Below are 17,574 nucleotides of genomic sequence, written 5' to 3' on the forward strand. Positions count from 1 at the left end.
ATATAGATCTTGAGAATTTGGTTATTTGATAGATTCACACATAAGAACACATATATAAAACTGTGCTGGTGTCTGACCACTGCTTGTGGCCCACTGCGGGCAAGAGGCAGTAGATTACATAAAATCAGCACATACTTTCCTCTGATACCATTCCTCTAAAACTATTCATATTAAGTTTTTGATTAGACCTTTTTTTGATTTTTGGATTATTGATATTGAGGTGGTTTGCTTTTTTGTGAATTTTTGGTTTATAAGAATTGACATCAGTGAGTCTGTTGATCTTTGTCTCCATCTGCTGGTTGATGTGCATAACTCGTTGGTCTGACTGGATGAAGAGGCATAGCTAATTTGTTTATTTCCAGTTTAGCAGATATCCTTATCCCAGACACAGGTGTGATTATCCTCTACATACAAGAGGCCGTTTCCTGAGACATTACCTTGCTGAAGGGGTGCTTTCCAGCAGCAAGGTCCTTGAGGATCTGTGGGGAATCTCCTAGGTGATCGTAGGTGTAAGTCAGCTCTACCTGACTTCCTACCACAGCCACCCGCAAGTCATTGTGAAGCCAGCTGGAAACACAGCAAGACAGAAGCAAAGTGTCACAAGCCTTCTTAAGAAGCATTTTGATCTTTGCACCATGTCACAAATACAGAACTTGAAGCACAAGAAGCAGCATTTCCTGATGTCATTCAAAATTAGCCAGCAACACCTGGATAAGAACCAATGCATTCTCTGATGACTTTAGCTCAGGAAATGCACAACTCTGAGCTCTGTTTTTCACTTTCACTGTTTATAAAGAATTATTTCAACAAGAAAACTGATAGGGACATACATTCATTCAAAACAAATGGGTAATTTGAATCAAAACCTTCCATTTTTGTGTCCGTTAATTTTACCTGAAATTAATTTGTTTTGGCAAATAACTTGTGCTATTATGAATTTTAAAAAGTCCCTCTCCCCCCCCAACCATGAAATGAAATTCAGCCAAAAAAAAACCTGAAAGCATTTTGCCTGCACATCCCTAAAAACTAAGCAAATGTGACCTGAAGGTTACAAAGCTGAGGTACACAGGGTCCTAGGTTTTACAGGATAGCTTTTAGAATCAGAAGGATAATTTTCAAATTCAAATAGTCAAAATGAAAGCTAGATCTATAGCCAACAAAAAGATGGGCTCATGGAAATTAAACAAAACAATTTGGTTAATATGCGGTGGAATTTTTTTTTTTTTTTTTAAGAAAGCCTTTGTTAGTGACCGCTGGAATGAAAAGCTATGAAATACAAACCTTTTTCGAATCCTAGCATTGAAGAGAGGTGCTTCAAAGCGTGGGTTAGTGCCAACCAGAAGCAGAACATCTGCCTCTTCCACACCAGCAATTCGGGAGTTCAGCAGATAGCTGGAACGCAGGTCTGTGCTATAACAGACAGATAACAAAACTGTCATGTGAAAAGAACCGAGAGGGAGGCTAGAAGGCTGGAGACTGACGTCAGAGAGGAAAGAAAAAGTTCCTCATTTTTCAAAATTGCTCTTTCCATATGCTCACACACAGGATCATCTTGCACACAGAAAAGGTTCGCACATACAGAAGAAGACCAACCAATCTAGAGGAGAAGACAGCATTTTTTTTTTTTTTCAGCAAAATTCTCACCCAGCTCCAGCGGTAGGGAAGTGCTCCTCGGTACACAGCATATCAGAGTTCAATCTGTTCAGCAGATCTTTCAGCGCTATCAGAGCTTCTGCATCCACCAGTCCTCCAGCAATGGCAGCTATGTCTTTGCCCTGTACACTTTGTAGCTGCACGATGAAACAGAGTATAAGTAACAGGCAAAGAGGAGTGGTGAGGAACTGTTACTTTCAATGCCCTTAAAAAAAACTAGTAGATTTCTGAAGGACTAATGAAGCCTACTTTCCACATTTTTTAAATGAGATAATGCATATGTTGTATGGTGCACAGAGACTACACTAGCCTTTTCCCACAGAACTAATAGAATGTAATTTCTGGAACAAAATACCTGTGGTCCGACTCTTCTTGGTCCCCCTGACATGCCCAGAAACTTTTGGTGTTAAGAAGCAGACTAGCTGGGGGAGGAGCAAGAGGGCGCTGTGTTAAGATGTTTTATTTTTGGCTCCTTGAAAGGTTCTTTGTTTTCTTTGCCTTTTCTTTTTTGAAAAACGATTAAATGCAAAGGCAAACTTAAATCGTACCCTGAGCTGCAGCGGAGTTTGCCAGCTGGTCCAATGGATAGTTTTGTGGTGGTGGCTGGAGGAATGAGCAGACCCTGCAGTGGCAATAAGGGATCCAATTTCCATTTCCAGTTCTTGCAGGGAATGGGGCTTGGACGTCCCTGAGCTTGAAAGCACACACACAACCTGCTGGACCTTCAGAGGTATCAGAGCCCCTAGCGCCTGCAGTGTTTATGGGAGGAAGTCCGGCAGATATACTGGAGCAGGGCACTATGAAAAGCTCAGCAGACGGGGCTGAAGGTCAGACGCCTGCTGTACGATTATCATTTGTTTCTCTGGGAAGTGTGGCGAGTCCTGGAGATGTGAAGAGTTCAAGATGGAATAAGGTGGATAGCAGCTGGATTGAGATGGAGAGAGTGTGACTGCTGTTTAGAAGAAGCCTGTTGCATTTCCTCAATCTACGTTTGGATTCTGAGGTCAGGGTGAAACCACCAAAAAAGGTATTCAATGCAGAGTTATGTCAGTTGATGCACAGAATGGAGGTAACTCTTATGGGCTGTCTAAGGACACTATTCAACGTATGCAATCCCAAGAAGGGTCTATTCATTGCTGTCATTTTAAGATTAATGACTGTTCTCTCAGGGTTCAGGATTTGGAACAAACTAAGGGACCGATGCAATATTTTGGCACAGGAAGCAGGCGCTGAACAGTCAGCGCCCGCTTTCTTAATGTGCCCCCAGGCACACTGAGCATGCCCAGCATGCCACTATCCACGTGGGGTCTCTCTTCAGTCTCGGAACATAAAATTACGAAAAAATAAAATAACAAACATAGGAGAAATCCATCTCTGCGGGGTAGTGGGCGGGTTTCATGAGGACTAACATCCTGCTGTCCTAGGAGAACACCTGTTACAGGTAAGCAACTCTGCTTTTTCCTAGGACAAGCAGGATGGTAGTCCTCACACATGGGTGAATCCCTAGCTACAGGCTACTGCTGAACAAAGAAGAGACAAACAAACAGACACCTAACCATGTGCCAATGGGCACAACACCACTGGTGCTGTTGGTAAAGGAGGGAGATGCCCATTCTTCGGGTTCAGGCTCCTAGGCAGGAAAAGTTGGATTCTACAGCTGAAAGAGATTTCAAAGGACAGACTGGCTGAAACTGCCATCGCATTGGCCATCCTTGTCCAGACAGTAGTGAGAGGCACATCAAACCAGTGGGTCGTAAGTGTGATAAGACATGGTTACGCTTTAAAGTTTGCTCAGCCACTCAGAGATCGATTTCTCATGTCCCACTGCTCATATCGGTGCAAGGAACTCGAGGTGAGGACCACTGTCAGCCGTCTGCGTCAGTTGGAAGTCATTGTCCCCGACCCTCCAGACAAACGAGGATCCGGACACTACGCCATTTACTTCATCGTTCCAAAGAAGGAAGGCACATTCTGCCCAATCCTGGACTTAAAGGTGAACGTGGTGCTGAAGGTTCTGCGGTTCAGGATGGAGTTGCTGCACTCCGTGATCGTGGCAGTGCACAAAGGGGGGGGTTTCTGGCCTCTGGATTTGACTGAGGCGTACCTGCACATCGGAATCCAATCGGATCACCAACGATATATGAGGTTCAGGATTCTGGGCGATCATTTTCAGTTCTGTGCCCTCTCCCCTTCAGTCTAGCTACGGCACCCAGGACTTTCACCAAGGTGATGGTCGTGGTTGCTGCAGCTCTCCGGAGGGCGGGCGTTCTAGTTCATCCCTATCTGGATGACTGGTTGATTCGACCCTGACATGGCCCCCAAGCTGCAGTCCCACCTGAGCATAGCAGAAGGAGATGCAGTCTGCCAACCAGTTGGACAGTGTCTGCTTAGTAACAGCAACTCCAGTCTATTCCTGTCAAAAGAGATGAAGAGTTGTGTGGACTGACTGTGGCCTGCTGTCCGTTCCAGGTAGAAGGCTACAGCTCTCTTGCAATCCAAGCTGTGCAGAGCCTGTTCGCCCTGGTGAGAATGAGGCTTGGGAAAAAAGGTGGTTAGGACGATCGACTGGTTAAGATGGAAATCCGTCACCACCTTAGGCAGGAATTTGGGGTGTGTGCGCAGAACCGCTCTATCATGAAAGAATTTTGTGTATGGTGGGTGCATCACCAAAGCCTGAAGCTCACTGACCCTGTGCGCTGAAGTGACTGCGACAAAAAGCATGACCTTCCAGGTCAGGTACTTCAGGTCACAGGAGCGCAGTGGTTCGAAAGGCTCCTGAGCCAACACCACATTAAGGTCCCAGGACACAGCAGGAGGCCGCATGGGGGGGGCTTCAATTGAAACAGACCCAGCATAAAACAACTAACTATGAGTTGCACAGAGATAGGCGCATCATCCACATCTTGGTGGCAAGCACCAATGGCACTGAGATGGTCTTCAAGCAAGCATCTGAAAGGTGTAGTAGGTAATCAAGGCAATTTCAATGTAGAGCAGGAGAACAGGTCTAGGCAGAGATGCTCACGCCACACGGAAAACCTCCTCCACTTCAGGCCATAAGACTTCCTAGAAGAAGGCTTCCTAGAAGCTACCAGGATCTTAGGCACATCGTCAGACTGGTCAAGAGGCTGCGGAATTAGCCTCTCAACATCCAGGCCATTAGAGACAACACCCTGAGGTTGGGATGGCACTGCCTGCCCTAATTCTGCATGACTAGGTCTGGGGAAGTTCCCAGAATGATCGGCTCCCAGACTGATAGATTCCATAGGAGCGGGAACCAGATCTGCCTCGGCCAATGAGGATCATGGTCTCCCTATCCTGATGGAGCTTCAGGAGAGTCTTCATCACCAGAAGAAGCGTTCGATATGCATACAGAAGTCCCCTGCCCCAAAGGTGGGTAAAGGCATCCGAAACTGGTTTGCCATCACTCCTGTACAGGGAGCAGAATTTTTCCACCTTGCTGTTGCAGGGGGGGGGAAGCAGAGAGATCCACATCCGGGTTTTCCCAAAGACAGAAGATCTGATCTGCCACTGCCTGAGCCAGAGACCACTCGTGGGGTCAGAATGCTCAAACTTAGCCAGTCCACCATCACATTGTCTGTCTCAGCAAGATACATGGCTCATAGCAGCATGCCCTGGGATTGAGTCCATGACCAAATGTGAACAGCTTCCTGACACAGGAAGAACCACCTCGTTCCTCCCTGCTTGTTGCTGTGCCATATTGCCACTTGGTTGTCGGTCTGTATCAGGACTGCTTTAGAGGATAGGCGATCTCTGAATGCAGGGCACAGAACAGTTCCTCACCCTGACCCCCCTCTTAGGCATTCACCATCACCTCTATGTTGTGCTGCCAGCTGCACAACAGAAGCAGCAGCAGCAGCAAGCAGAGCCAAACCCTCACGCACTTACTGTCCCTGGGGCACCCTGCTCCATCCTCCTATATGGGTTTCCTATTATGGAAAACCATGCGAGGGGAGGGGTGTCGCAGGGCAGCTGAGCATGCAAGGGTTGAGGACCCAAGCTTAATTTTCTGGCTCCATTTGCTGCTGCTTCTGTTGTGGGGCCAGCGCCTCGATAGTAGCAAGGTAGGATGCCATAAGAGGCGACTGGCATGGATTTAGGCATGCATCAGTGGTGATGTCATGCTAGTGCCTGTACAAATTTGGCACCAAAAGCAGTTGCCTATGCCTACATCCAACCTGCCTGTGTGGGAAGGTGGCACAGCTGAAGAAAAGCCATCACATGCCACATAGCATTTGCAAAGACACATTTATGGGGCACTGCATTCAATATGTGTGGTGCAGAACAGACACAGCACATCATTCTGCTAACACCATCCCTTCACTAATGCATGACGGAGGCAGCATTAAACCGTGAGGATGCTTTGCAGCAGCGGGGACAGGGAGGCTTGTGACGGTTAAGGAAAAGACAAATGGTATGACGTACAGGTAGGTCCAGAAGAAAGTGAGTATCTTCAAGTGGTTCAGTTAAAGTTGGTAGACACTTATCCTAAATGACTCCTGGCTGTTACTGCTGCAGAAGAGGCTTTCACAAAGCATAAGAGTTAAGGGGTGTGAACACTTATGCAATCAAACCTTTTTAGTTTTTTAATCTTAATTATTGCTGGAATATTTCTAAAATTGGTCTTGCATGGTGAAACTGCAGGGTATGTTGTGTAGCTCAGCGAAAAACTCCTACTTTAACGTATTTTGAATTGTTTTTGTTAGATGGCAGAACATGAACATGTGCAAGAGTAGGAAGACTTTTACAAGGCACTATAAATACATAATATATGTCTTTGCTATCAAGGTCTTACCACACCAGCCACACGTGTCAGTACATCTTCCCAAGTGGCCGGGACCAACTGCCCCTCCTGATTTTTGATCATGGGTTGGGTCAGCCTCTGCCGTTTCAGTCCATCATAGGCAAACCTGGACATACAAAAACATTATCAAATAGTACAGCAAGTAGGGCTGGCCTGGTGAGTGACATCATGATTAGAAAAGAGAAGTTCATCCTGTGTGTGGGAGTAAATAACCCAAAAACTACAAGTGAGGTCAATTTCTTCTGACAGCTCCAAATTTTATCGGAGGATGACAGGGTAACTATTTTAGTTCTCAGGTTTCCTATCCTGCAAATGCTTCAGAATGTATTGTGGGCTGGCCCCATGGCACAGCGGCAGTTCTGGGCTCCATTTGGTAGAGGACTTGGGTTCAATTTCCAGGCCAGGCTTTTTTTTTCCTTAGGTCACGGAGGGCTGGGGGGATGCTGCGGGGGGGGGCAGTGTTCACAGCCCCTGGTGGGATGAAGTCCCGGGCTTCACACAAGGAGGATACCTAGTGGCCAGCCTTAGAAGCCACGTTTGCTAGATCCAAGGGAGCCATGGCTTGAGGCCTCTGGCCGAGGTCAGTCACTGCAGTGTCAAAATAAAATAGGGGGGTGGGGGGAACCTTGAGTAGTTGTGAATGAAGGCACATAGTACTGCGATCCGATAGAGGCTCAAGGCGCAGGATGAAACTGCTGGGCCAAAAAGTTTAAAAACTGCCGCGCACAGCTGCTGTGTACCTAGGCCCTCTATTATGTCATGCCCAAATATCTGCACTGTTTCAGGATGGGAGATGTGTACATATAGCACCAAAGAACAGTCTCTGTTAAGTACATTTTATTTATGCACTGAAAGGAGGCAATTTCATAGGATTCTAATGAACTCCTGAATGTAACTAAAACAACCAACAATGGCAGTAAGCTACTTTTTGGATTTTAAAGCAAAATACTCAGAAATAATACTGAAAGGTTAGAATTTGGGAAACTAACCAAAAATAAGAAAAAATATTTATTCTTGAACATAGTGTTTCAGCTGATAAATCAAGATAACATACATGGTGGGGTTCCTCTTATGCTATAAAAGAGGCTGTGTAGAAATGAGACCTGCAAGAAGGGGTGTGTGTGTTCTGATTACTTAAAAAAATTGGGGATTTTAACACTGACTTACAGCAAAGGAAAACAGGATATGAAGCACAAGATGTGTTCCTTATGGTGGTGATGTCATCCGAAAATAAGAGATGCTAAGGACATCAGTTCAATTGCCCAAGAACATCGCTATCAGCAAAAACACATCCTGAGTTTTCCATTCTGTCTTCTCTTTGTAGTCATCAAGCGTGAAATCATTTTCACCAGTAAATTGAGCTATGGTGACCTAGAAATTGCAAGGTAGAAAACATGCACAGCTCGACTACTTGTATAGAGATTTTCCATCCCCAGTGTGATGCTGGTAAAAGGTCACTTGCATCAAACCAAGGGTTGGAACTCCCTGAACTGGAACTCTTACATGAATTCCAAGGAACAGCTAAACCTGGAAACACTTTTTAGGCTCTGACTATATACATACTGAATGCTCCAGATACTATCAGCACAAGTTAAATTGGTCTTTCATAAATCAGGGGCAGGGCCTCTGGACTGATCTGTGGTACTTCAGGAACAAAAATTAGCAGGTAAGAACCAATTTTCCTTTCCTCTTCATACCCCAGATCAATCCAGACAAATAGGATGTACCAAGGTACCCCTACATTAGGCGGGCATGCGAAAGGCCCGCTCTCAATACACTCTCGTCAAAACTGGGCTTTCCTGGCGCCTGAACATCCAACCTGTAATGCCGAGAGAAAGTGTGCAGCAAAGACCACATAGCTACCCGACAAATATCTTGTGCTGACACCAACTGATACTCAGCCCAAGAAGCTGCCTGCGCCCTGGTAGAAGTCCCTCTGGAACCTTTCTGTCCTTGCAAAGATAAGCCGAAACAATAGCTCCCTTCAACCAGCAAGCAGTAGTGCCCTTTGCAGCCTTACATCCCTTCTTTGGCTCGCCAAACAATACAAACATAAGATCCGACTGCCAGAAACTGTTGGTGACCTTAAGTTACCGCAACAGCACCCGAACATCCAACAAATGCAGTTCCCTTGCTTCTGGCGTTTCTAAAGACCAATTCAGAAATGCAGGAAGCTCCACCGTCTGAGGTGAAAAGAGGAAACCACCATAGATAGGAACAAGGGTACCATGTGCAAAGACACTCCATCATCCTTAATTCTAAAAAACAGCTCCCTACAGGACAAAGCCTGCAGCTCCGAAATCCCTCTGGCTGAGCAAATCACAACCAGGATCTCACACCTTCGGGGTGAGATCCTTTAGAGACACCTTCCGCAATGGCTCGAACCGAAGACCGCAAAGCACTCACAGAACTAAGGTCAAACTCCATTCTGGACACACACACTGCAAATGCTTGACCCCCTTAAAAAAATCACACCACATCCGGATGCGATGCCAAAAACCTCCTTTGTACTTTACCCCTGAGACACCCTAGGGCCGCTACCTGTACCCGAAGGGAATTGCAGGTTAAGCCCTTGGAAAATCCCTGTTGTAAAAAGGCCAAAATATATGGTATCCCTACCAGTAATGGATCTAGGTCTTCCTCCAAACAGCAAGTCTCAAAGACCCTCCACACCCGGACATAAGCCATAGACATGGCTAGTCTTCTGGCCCAAAGCAAGGTAGTAATAACTAGTAACCTTTTTGCCTTAACCGTTGCCTCTCAAAAGCCAAGACATGAGACAAAAGTGATCCACCCAATCCGAGAAGATAGAACTTTGGCTAATCTTCTGGGTCTGTTAAGGCAATCTGAGGGCCCCGTTTACTGCCAGATGAATCAGATCTGCAAACCGTGCCACAAGAAACACCCAACCCAGATGTCTCTTGATGCGTCTCAACACACGGCCTATTAACAGCTATGGAGGAAAGATGTAGAGCAGGAGCCCTGCCAGCTACGGAAGAACGAGAGAGTGTCTAATCCCTCGGCTCTGACCTCTCTTCTGCAACTGAAAAACCATGCTGCTTTGGCATTGCTCTGCAACACTATCAGATCCAGCTAAGGGTTGTTCCAGAACCCAAATCAGGTCGAAGGCCTCTATTGACTACTTCCATTCCCCCGGGTCCAACTGTTGCCTTCTGAGACAGTCCACTTGCACATTGTCCACTCCGGCCACATGTGAAGCTGCTAACCCCTCCAAATGCCGCTCCACCCAGAGAAAAAGCTCCTGGGCGTTCTGAGCCATGGCATGACTCTTCATGTCACCCTGCCGACTGACATGTGTCACTGTTGTTGCACTACCCGAGAAAATTGACCACACATCCTTGGACCTGTGGAAAAAAAAATACCAACGACCTGTGAACTGCCATCGTTTCCAAATGATTGCTAGACCAGGCTGCTTCTGTGGGCGACTACCGACCCTGAGCCATCCATCCGAAATACACCGCCCCCAAAACACTAAGGCTGGCATCTGTGTTCACCACCACCAATCCAGAGTCTCCAGATCCACCTCCTTCTCCAGATTGCAGCATGACAACCACCATGAGAAACTGGATCTGGATTCTCCCTGCAGTGGTAAAGGTCACTGATACTCCTCTGACAATAGACTCCAACGGGACAGTAGAGCCCGCTGGAGTTGTCAAAGATAGGCAAACGCCCATGGCACCAAATCCAGCATAGATGCCATAGAACCCAATACTTGTAAATAATCCCAGGTCTTGGGAACTGGCATTCTCTAAGAAATACCCTATCTGAGCCTGAATCTTCACAACTGTCTCCAAGGTAAGGAAGACTCTGCTCACCCAGGTATCGAAACGCGCCCCAAGAGAGTCCAGCAACTGGGTCGGCACCAAATGGCTCTTCTCCAAATTTATTCCCCCATCCGAGTGACTGTAACAACTCCATTACTTGATGTGCTGCCTGGCAACATTCCCCTTCAGACTTTGCTCACACTAGCCAGTCGCCACTACCACCATCACCTTTGTGAACGTATGTGGAGCCATGGCCAACCCGAAGGGAAAGGCCTGGAATTGAAAATGCTGCCCCAGCATTATGAACCTCAAAAACTTCTGGTGCACTGGCCGAATGGGGATATGCAGATAGGCTTCCGTTAGTTCTAGGGCCACTAGAAAATGTCTTTTCTGAACTACAGTGATTACCATCCCCCCCAGCGTCTCCATCCGGAAACATGGGACCCACAACGCCATGTTGAACTTTTGAAGGTACAGAATGGGACAGAATGTACCTTCTTTCTTGGGAACCACAAAATAAATTGAGTACCTTCCTTTCCCCTTTCCAAAGGTGGAACCAGCAAAATAGCTTCCAGGCTTTATAAGTGCAGCAAAGTGTTCCATACTGCCTTTTGTTTGGCTTGAGATATTCAAAAGGGATGCCATGAAGACGTCCTGTATCGGTCGCAAAAATTTTAAGGCATAATCTTCTCTTATCACCTCTAAAACCCAATGGGCCACAGTGATCCTGGTCCTCTCCTTGTAAAATAGGGACAATCTTCCTCCTAAAGCTTCAACCGAAGAGCAGACCGACCTGACTTCATAGCAAAGTCTTACTGCCACCAGCCCCCTGACCTGCCCTTTCCTTGGAGGTCCTGCAGGAACCCTGAAAGCACTGCTATCGACCAGCGGCCTACTTCTGCCCTGTATTAGAGGTCACCCTGCCCGGCCAAAACGCCTCATATCCTGAAAACGGGTTCATGGCGGAAAGGTCTTCCTGACAGCCTTTTCATCCTTTGGCAACTTGTTCCTCTTGGATTCCCCCAGGGTCTTCATCACTTGCTCCAGCTCCTCACTAAACAGTAACTTCCCCTTAAAAGGGAGATTACACAGCTGGGGCTTAGACCACATATCTGCCGACCAGTTACGCAACCATAGCAGCCTTCTAGCTGCCACTGAGGAGCCATATTCCTAGCCAATATGCGGACTAAGTCATAAAGTGCAACCGTCACATAGACCACCCCAGCTTCCAGCCGAGCCACCTGCTTAGAATGCTCTGATGAAGCATCCTTCTCCTGTGTCTCCTGCACTCAGTGCAAACAGACCCACTGTATCAGACTACCACAAATCGCTGCCTGGAGGCTCAAGGCCGACACCTCAAACATCCTCTTCAACTGAATCTCCAGCTTGCGGTCCTGCACATCCTTCAAGCAACCAAACCTGCAACCGGGTTAGTGGTCTTCTTTGTGACGGCTGACATTGCCGTATCCACCTTAGGCAGCCTTAGGCATTTCAAAGTGGCCTCAGTCATTGGACGCAACTTTGCCATTGCCCTGCTGACCTTCAAGCCAGCCTCCAGAGTATCCAACTCACCAGCTTCCTGAAATTCCTGGGCACTGGAAAAGCCTTTGGCGGACCTTGCAGGTCATCCAACACCAGGTCCACATCCACCATATCTGAATCTTCCTGAGTAACCTTTATACCCAGCTCATGCAAGACATGAGCGATGAGAAGCCTCAATTCCTCCTTGCGAAATAACCACGACCCTTGGGTCAAACCCCCTCGGTTACTAGTATGTCGTCTGGATCCACCACACCATCCAGTGCCTCTGGATCGTCAGCCAGATTGCCCACTCCAAGGCCATCACCCATGTCCAACCCCCGGATCACCAATGGCCTCGAACGGATCCTCTTGATCAGAACATTACCTGTCCTCTGCCAGGTCCCCTGATCCCGAGGTCCAAGCCAGTCCCAAGTGATGCAGAAGACCTCCTGATCCTCCTGCCAGGACCACCTTGGCCCTTTTTGCAGGACGCTGCAGCTTTTCTCCCCGGGGCTGCTTTTCCACTACTCCATGTCTGGCCAAGAATGCATCAACAGAACAAAATCCGGAGAAAAATCCTGCTCTTCCTCAGGATCAGACTCATCCGGATCCCCCCTCTAACAAATCCTCCTCCAGAAAGGGGAGGAGGGGTATCCCTAGGCCCTGCTGGAGTGGAGTCCCTTTTTTTTACACTTGCCTCTGAAAGCACCTCCAGCCGCCCCCCCTCCCGGGGACCGCCAACACAGGTCCCGCAAACCGGGTTCTTCTCTGGTCTCCTACAGCATCCTTGGAGGTTCCTTCACCTCCCGAGACACTTTCACTGCACAGGGCATAAAAATCTAGGTGCATCCGGCACAAGCCACAAGCCCGACAAGCTTTGTCATGCTGCAAGGTAGGCACCATGTGGCCTACCATGTGGCTGCCTCATGGTAAAAAGCTGATCACCGCGCAGGGAAGGACAGCCAAAAATAGCCTGCAGCTGCTGCACACTGTGCCCCCGACAAACCCAGAATCCCCTGGCAGCATCAGGCACTTTTACAAACCTCTCCCCAAGCGATCCTGGCTCATTAACTTTAACTGGCCTGCTCAAGATTGAGCCTAGCCTCAGCAGCTTGTCTTTTTTCTCTCTCTCTTTTTTTTTTTTTTGCTTTATTAAGCAAGCAATAAAATCCAACAAATGACAAAGAAATACTTTCCTGCTGGAGCCTATTACACAGGGAGAAGCCTTCCACAGGGATGAGGGAACCAGGACCCCAAGTTATCAATCCCCGGGGGTAGATACGGACAGAGACAATGAGGGATTGACAACCCCCCGCTCGCCCAACTCCACCTCTCTTCCCAATCTGTCTTCCAATTTTTTTTTTTAATCTCACTCAGACTGCAGGTCTGCACCTCTACCATCTGCTGGAAACAGAGAAATACTGAGGGACTGAAGATGGCACTCTCGGATAATAGAAGTGCCTCTGCCTCCATCTGCTGGTAGAGATGCAAAACCCATTTCTCTGGACTGATCTGGGGTACAAACAGGAATGCAGAATTGGGAGACAAAAAAGGAGTTCTTAACTATGATGCCCTATTCTCAAAAGAAAAATAATGTGGATATTTGGTGCTAACCTGGTTTTATCAGAGATCCATTCCTCATTGATGTCTTCATGCATCTTAGGCAAGATCCTCATCACCTCTCCACCCCTTGTACTAACCACAATATTACTTCCTACAGCGTCCAAAACATCAATGGACTCGGTCTTCCTGTACAGAGAGAATGAAACAACTATAGAAAATTTCACCTAAAATACAACTTGCACAAACCATCTCATTCTCATAAACAAGGATCAATACAACTTTATTAAGTCTGGGTAAAGAGCCAAGATATAAACAATGCTACTAACTTTATTCACTAAGTACCCCAGATCTGGATCTGTAAGTCTGGCTCAGGCAATTACCTGCCTTATACAACCCTCTATGACAGGGTGGCCAACTCCAGTCCTTGAGAGCCACAAACAGGTGTGGTTTTCAGGATATCCACAATGAATATGCACGAGATAGATTTCTGTATGCAAATTTATCTCATGCATATTTATTGTGCGTATCCTGAAACCCAATCTTCAAGAGCCACAAACAGGCCCAGAGTTGGCCTCCTCTGCTCTATGATATTAGTCACTATCTCCTGAGTAGGAAACACCATAAAACTCTATGAATTTCACCAATCACATAAATTTATTTAAAAGCATAAGTTCATGTAAGTCAAATGTTTTTCATCTAAAATGATCTATTCTCCTTAAAGTGTGTAGCATTGCCAGGCTGAAAAGCTCCTGATTTTCTGAGAGGATCAGCTCTTAACCTTTGTGTACCTTGTCTCCCAGGGCCGAGCAGTGAAGGCATAAGGCTTGGACGTCAGGGCTCCAACTGGGCAGATGTCGATAATGTTCCCTGAGAGCTCGGACATGAACATTTTTTCAACGTAGGTGCCAACTTGCATTTCGTTACCTCTGCCTGTGGTTCCCAGATCATCGACCCCAGCAATCTCACTTGCAAACCTAGAAAATGTAAAAATCATTCAATATGTCAACCTGATGCATCCACACTAGTGGCATCAAAACAAAGTTGTAACCTATCAGAGCTCTCACTTTTCTCTCGTCTCCCATGTTTTATGGGATTGATTTTTTTTTTTGTATTTAAAAGGTTTTTATTGAAATGAGGTGCAGTAATTTACATATCCAAAAGGTCATGATACAGAACAATAACCAAACGCTAGGGACTCCTTACAAAAGTGTAGCATGACACAGTAACAACCTCATAATCTAGTACAGAAATGAAACATGTTTTTATGGGATTGATTTTAAAAGGCCTTAGATCTCCTTGGACAGACTCTTTTCTAGTCTTTACTTAAGAGTTCTTGATTTATTTAGGGTTCCAGCTTTTAGACTATTCATTGCTAAAGCTTATTTGTGTAGTTTTTAAGACATACTTTTGCAATCAAATCCTACAGAATGTACAAAATAATGAGACAGACAAGGCTTATCAAAACATCTCATTAACTGATAAACTGGTACACTAATTATGAATCCAAAATTCTTGAATAATGAGCAAATAATTAAATATTTCCTCAAGCCACCACTTTTACTATGGATCTATAGCATAAGTACTGTTGAGATTTTTAACCAGGGGCTTCACACAACATGGCCAAGGTGCTGCTGTGACAATAATCCCCCAACTATTATTTCTCCTTCTCCTCAGAGTATCTGAAACAAAAAGAGTGCCTGAAAATAATCAGGGCATGAGATGCACACAAATTCTTTTCAGAAGCCCTAAAACACCAACCACAGGACTTTTTATTTCAGTGTGACCCCATGTTTCTAGAAAGTATATGAGATGGTTTTAAATCAACTACAACCTAACATATAAATGTGGCATATTTGTAATGTGTGACAGGGCAGATGTAAAGTATGGCCATTATTTTCAAGCAGTGCACATGAACCACCAAGCCCAATAATGAATACACTACCTCAGTCAATGCATATTCTCTAACTATAGGGCAGGGGGTTAACACACATATTGACAGGATGCAGTGCACTAGGACTGTACCTGATACATCGAGTACACTGGATACACCGTGTCATGATAGTCTTCACTAGTGGTCCAATGTTCTTGTCTTCAACTGCACGTTTTCCCTCCAGAAACCGGCTTCTGTCACTGCCAAACATCATAGACTGGTCCTAGGGGTGCAAGCACCAGAAATGTGCTAAATTTATGGCACTAGAGTGCAGTCTTACCATAAACATTAATCAAAATGGTAAGTTACTGCATGCACAGGCCCAGGAAGGGAGAAAAAGTGGTTGCAGGTATGGTGATGATGTTGTTCCTAGCCAGCTAATCAGTGGCACTGAGGATGCCTCCGAGAGGAGGTGATCATCCAGGTTTCAGGTCAGCGAGGATTTCTAGCACTGCCCAAGCAGCCCACCTGGGGAAGGGTGGAGATAGTAGAAACCACTTAGGGGGTAAAAGTGGAGATACAAAGAATATTTTTAAACAAGTAAACAAATAAGAATTAAATACCTGCAGATCACATTCTCCTCCTTGATCACAGATAGGACAATCCAGTGGATGGTTTGCCAGCAAGAACTCCATCACACCTTCTCTGTTAAAGACATTTATCATTTAAGCCTTTTGTTCTAATATTCTTCAGTTATGAATAAAGAATCTGCAGTTTCAGAACAAACTGAATATATCAACCACAAAAAATGTAACTAGAAACAAACCAACAAGGTTTAGTTTTGCTTTGTAACCTCAGGGGGTAATTTTCAAAAGGATTTACTCGCTTAAAACTGGATTTTAAATGGGCTTTTAAAAATTGCTACAATATATGCCATTGAATTGTCAGTAAGTTTTACGTGCATAAATGCATGCAAACAGGCTTTTTGAAAATTGCTACAACAGTATATTACATTTACACGTGTAACGCCTTTGAAAATTACTTCCTTAGTGAGGTCTACTGCAGAAGTAATAAAGGAACCTCACTTCTGGAACAAAGCACCTCTCTACCTATACTCTCCATTCAATTACAATTCTATATATAAATGCTAGCAATACTTGGCCCAAGGAAATTCTTAAAGAGTGAGTGTGATACACACCTATATCATTTATTCTTATTTTTAATGCTGACAGCTTGTTCTTCTAAAGGAAAAATTGTTCCTACCTGCTAATTTTCTTTCCTTGAGTCCCACTAGACCAGTCAAGACGCATGGGTTTTTCTCCTCTACCAGCAGATGGAGACAGAAAACAAAAGCTTCACTTCATTCTTGGTACTTAAGCTACTGTGCCACTTGCAGACTTTTAGTAAATCAGTAACAAAGCTAGAACAAAAAAAACCTTACTTTCTTCAAGCAGGGGATAATGCAGCTACTTTCATCTTAAGAGAGCTCAAGGCTAAATCGTTTTGCAAACCCTTCTGCAAGAATGATAGAATCACCAGAATGGATACCTGAAATAGGAAGAACCCCTGCTCCAGACACCAAGACTCAAAAGACCTTCCAAATGCAGACATACGCCAAAGTTATAGAACTCTTCTGCCTTGCAACAATCATAATGACTTCTTCAGCATAATCATTAATTCTCAACCTCTTCCTTTCAGGAGCCAGGCCATGAGACAAAAGCAATCCGCTACTTCCAAGAAAACTGGACTCTGATACAGCAGCCTGGAGAAATGATCTAACCACAACGGGCACTCCACTGTGATAGTTACAAGATCTGCAAACCATAGCTGCCTTGGCCACTCTGGAGCCACCAGGATCACCGGACCTCAATGCCTCTCTATCCACCTTATCACTCTTCCTATTAAAGGCCAAAGGGAAAACACATGCAAAAAAGCATCCTGAGGCCATAGTTAAGACAATGCACCAAGGCCTTCAGACCTAAACTCGTACCTTCAACTGAAGAACCTCAGCACTTTGGCATGTTGCCTCAATGCCATCAATTCCAACTTAGGCATTTTTCACCAAGTCTTGATGTGAGAGAATGCTCTTTTCGCTAGCTCTCATTCCCCAGGGTCCAGCCTATGCCTATTCAAATAATCTGCCTGCACATTCTCCACCCTGGTGACATGAGTCGCTGAAAGAACCTTCAAATGCTTTTAGTCCAGAGCAACCTTCCCGCTTCCAAGGAAACTGCCAGACTCTTGTTCCTCCTTGTTTGTTTATATAAGCCTCTATCCAACAGCACTCTAACCGCTTTGTTTCTGACTACAGGTTGAAAGAACAATGCTTTCCTGAACACCCAAGTCCCCACGTGACTGAT

The 17,574-nt window shown here is 45.7% G+C and overlaps 1 protein-coding gene across 5 annotated transcripts in view; it reads right to left on the reverse strand.

The window, feature by feature from the left end:
- Nucleotides 1-17,574, reverse strand: part of NDUFS1 (NADH:ubiquinone oxidoreductase core subunit S1) — an 85,659-nt gene that overhangs the window by 32,019 nt on the left and 36,066 nt on the right. For all 5 annotated transcript variants that reach the window (XM_029606327.1, XM_029606328.1, XM_029606329.1 and 2 more), the window contains exons 6-13: nucleotides 15,838-15,919; nucleotides 15,367-15,497; nucleotides 14,133-14,318; nucleotides 13,396-13,530; nucleotides 6,467-6,581; nucleotides 1,645-1,790; nucleotides 1,282-1,410; nucleotides 438-567 (exon numbers count right to left, since the gene is read on the reverse strand). In XM_029606327.1, the coding sequence (XP_029462187.1) occupies nucleotides 438-567; nucleotides 1,282-1,410; nucleotides 1,645-1,790; nucleotides 6,467-6,581; nucleotides 13,396-13,530; nucleotides 14,133-14,318; nucleotides 15,367-15,497; nucleotides 15,838-15,919 (1,054 nt within the window). The remainder of the gene's footprint in view (nucleotides 1-437; nucleotides 568-1,281; nucleotides 1,411-1,644; nucleotides 1,791-6,466; nucleotides 6,582-13,395; nucleotides 13,531-14,132; nucleotides 14,319-15,366; nucleotides 15,498-15,837; nucleotides 15,920-17,574) is intronic.

This window comes from Rhinatrema bivittatum, chromosome 6 (genome assembly GCF_901001135.1).
Source record: "Rhinatrema bivittatum chromosome 6, aRhiBiv1.1, whole genome shotgun sequence".
NCBI classification, from domain to species: Eukaryota; Metazoa; Chordata; class Amphibia; order Gymnophiona; family Rhinatrematidae; genus Rhinatrema; species Rhinatrema bivittatum.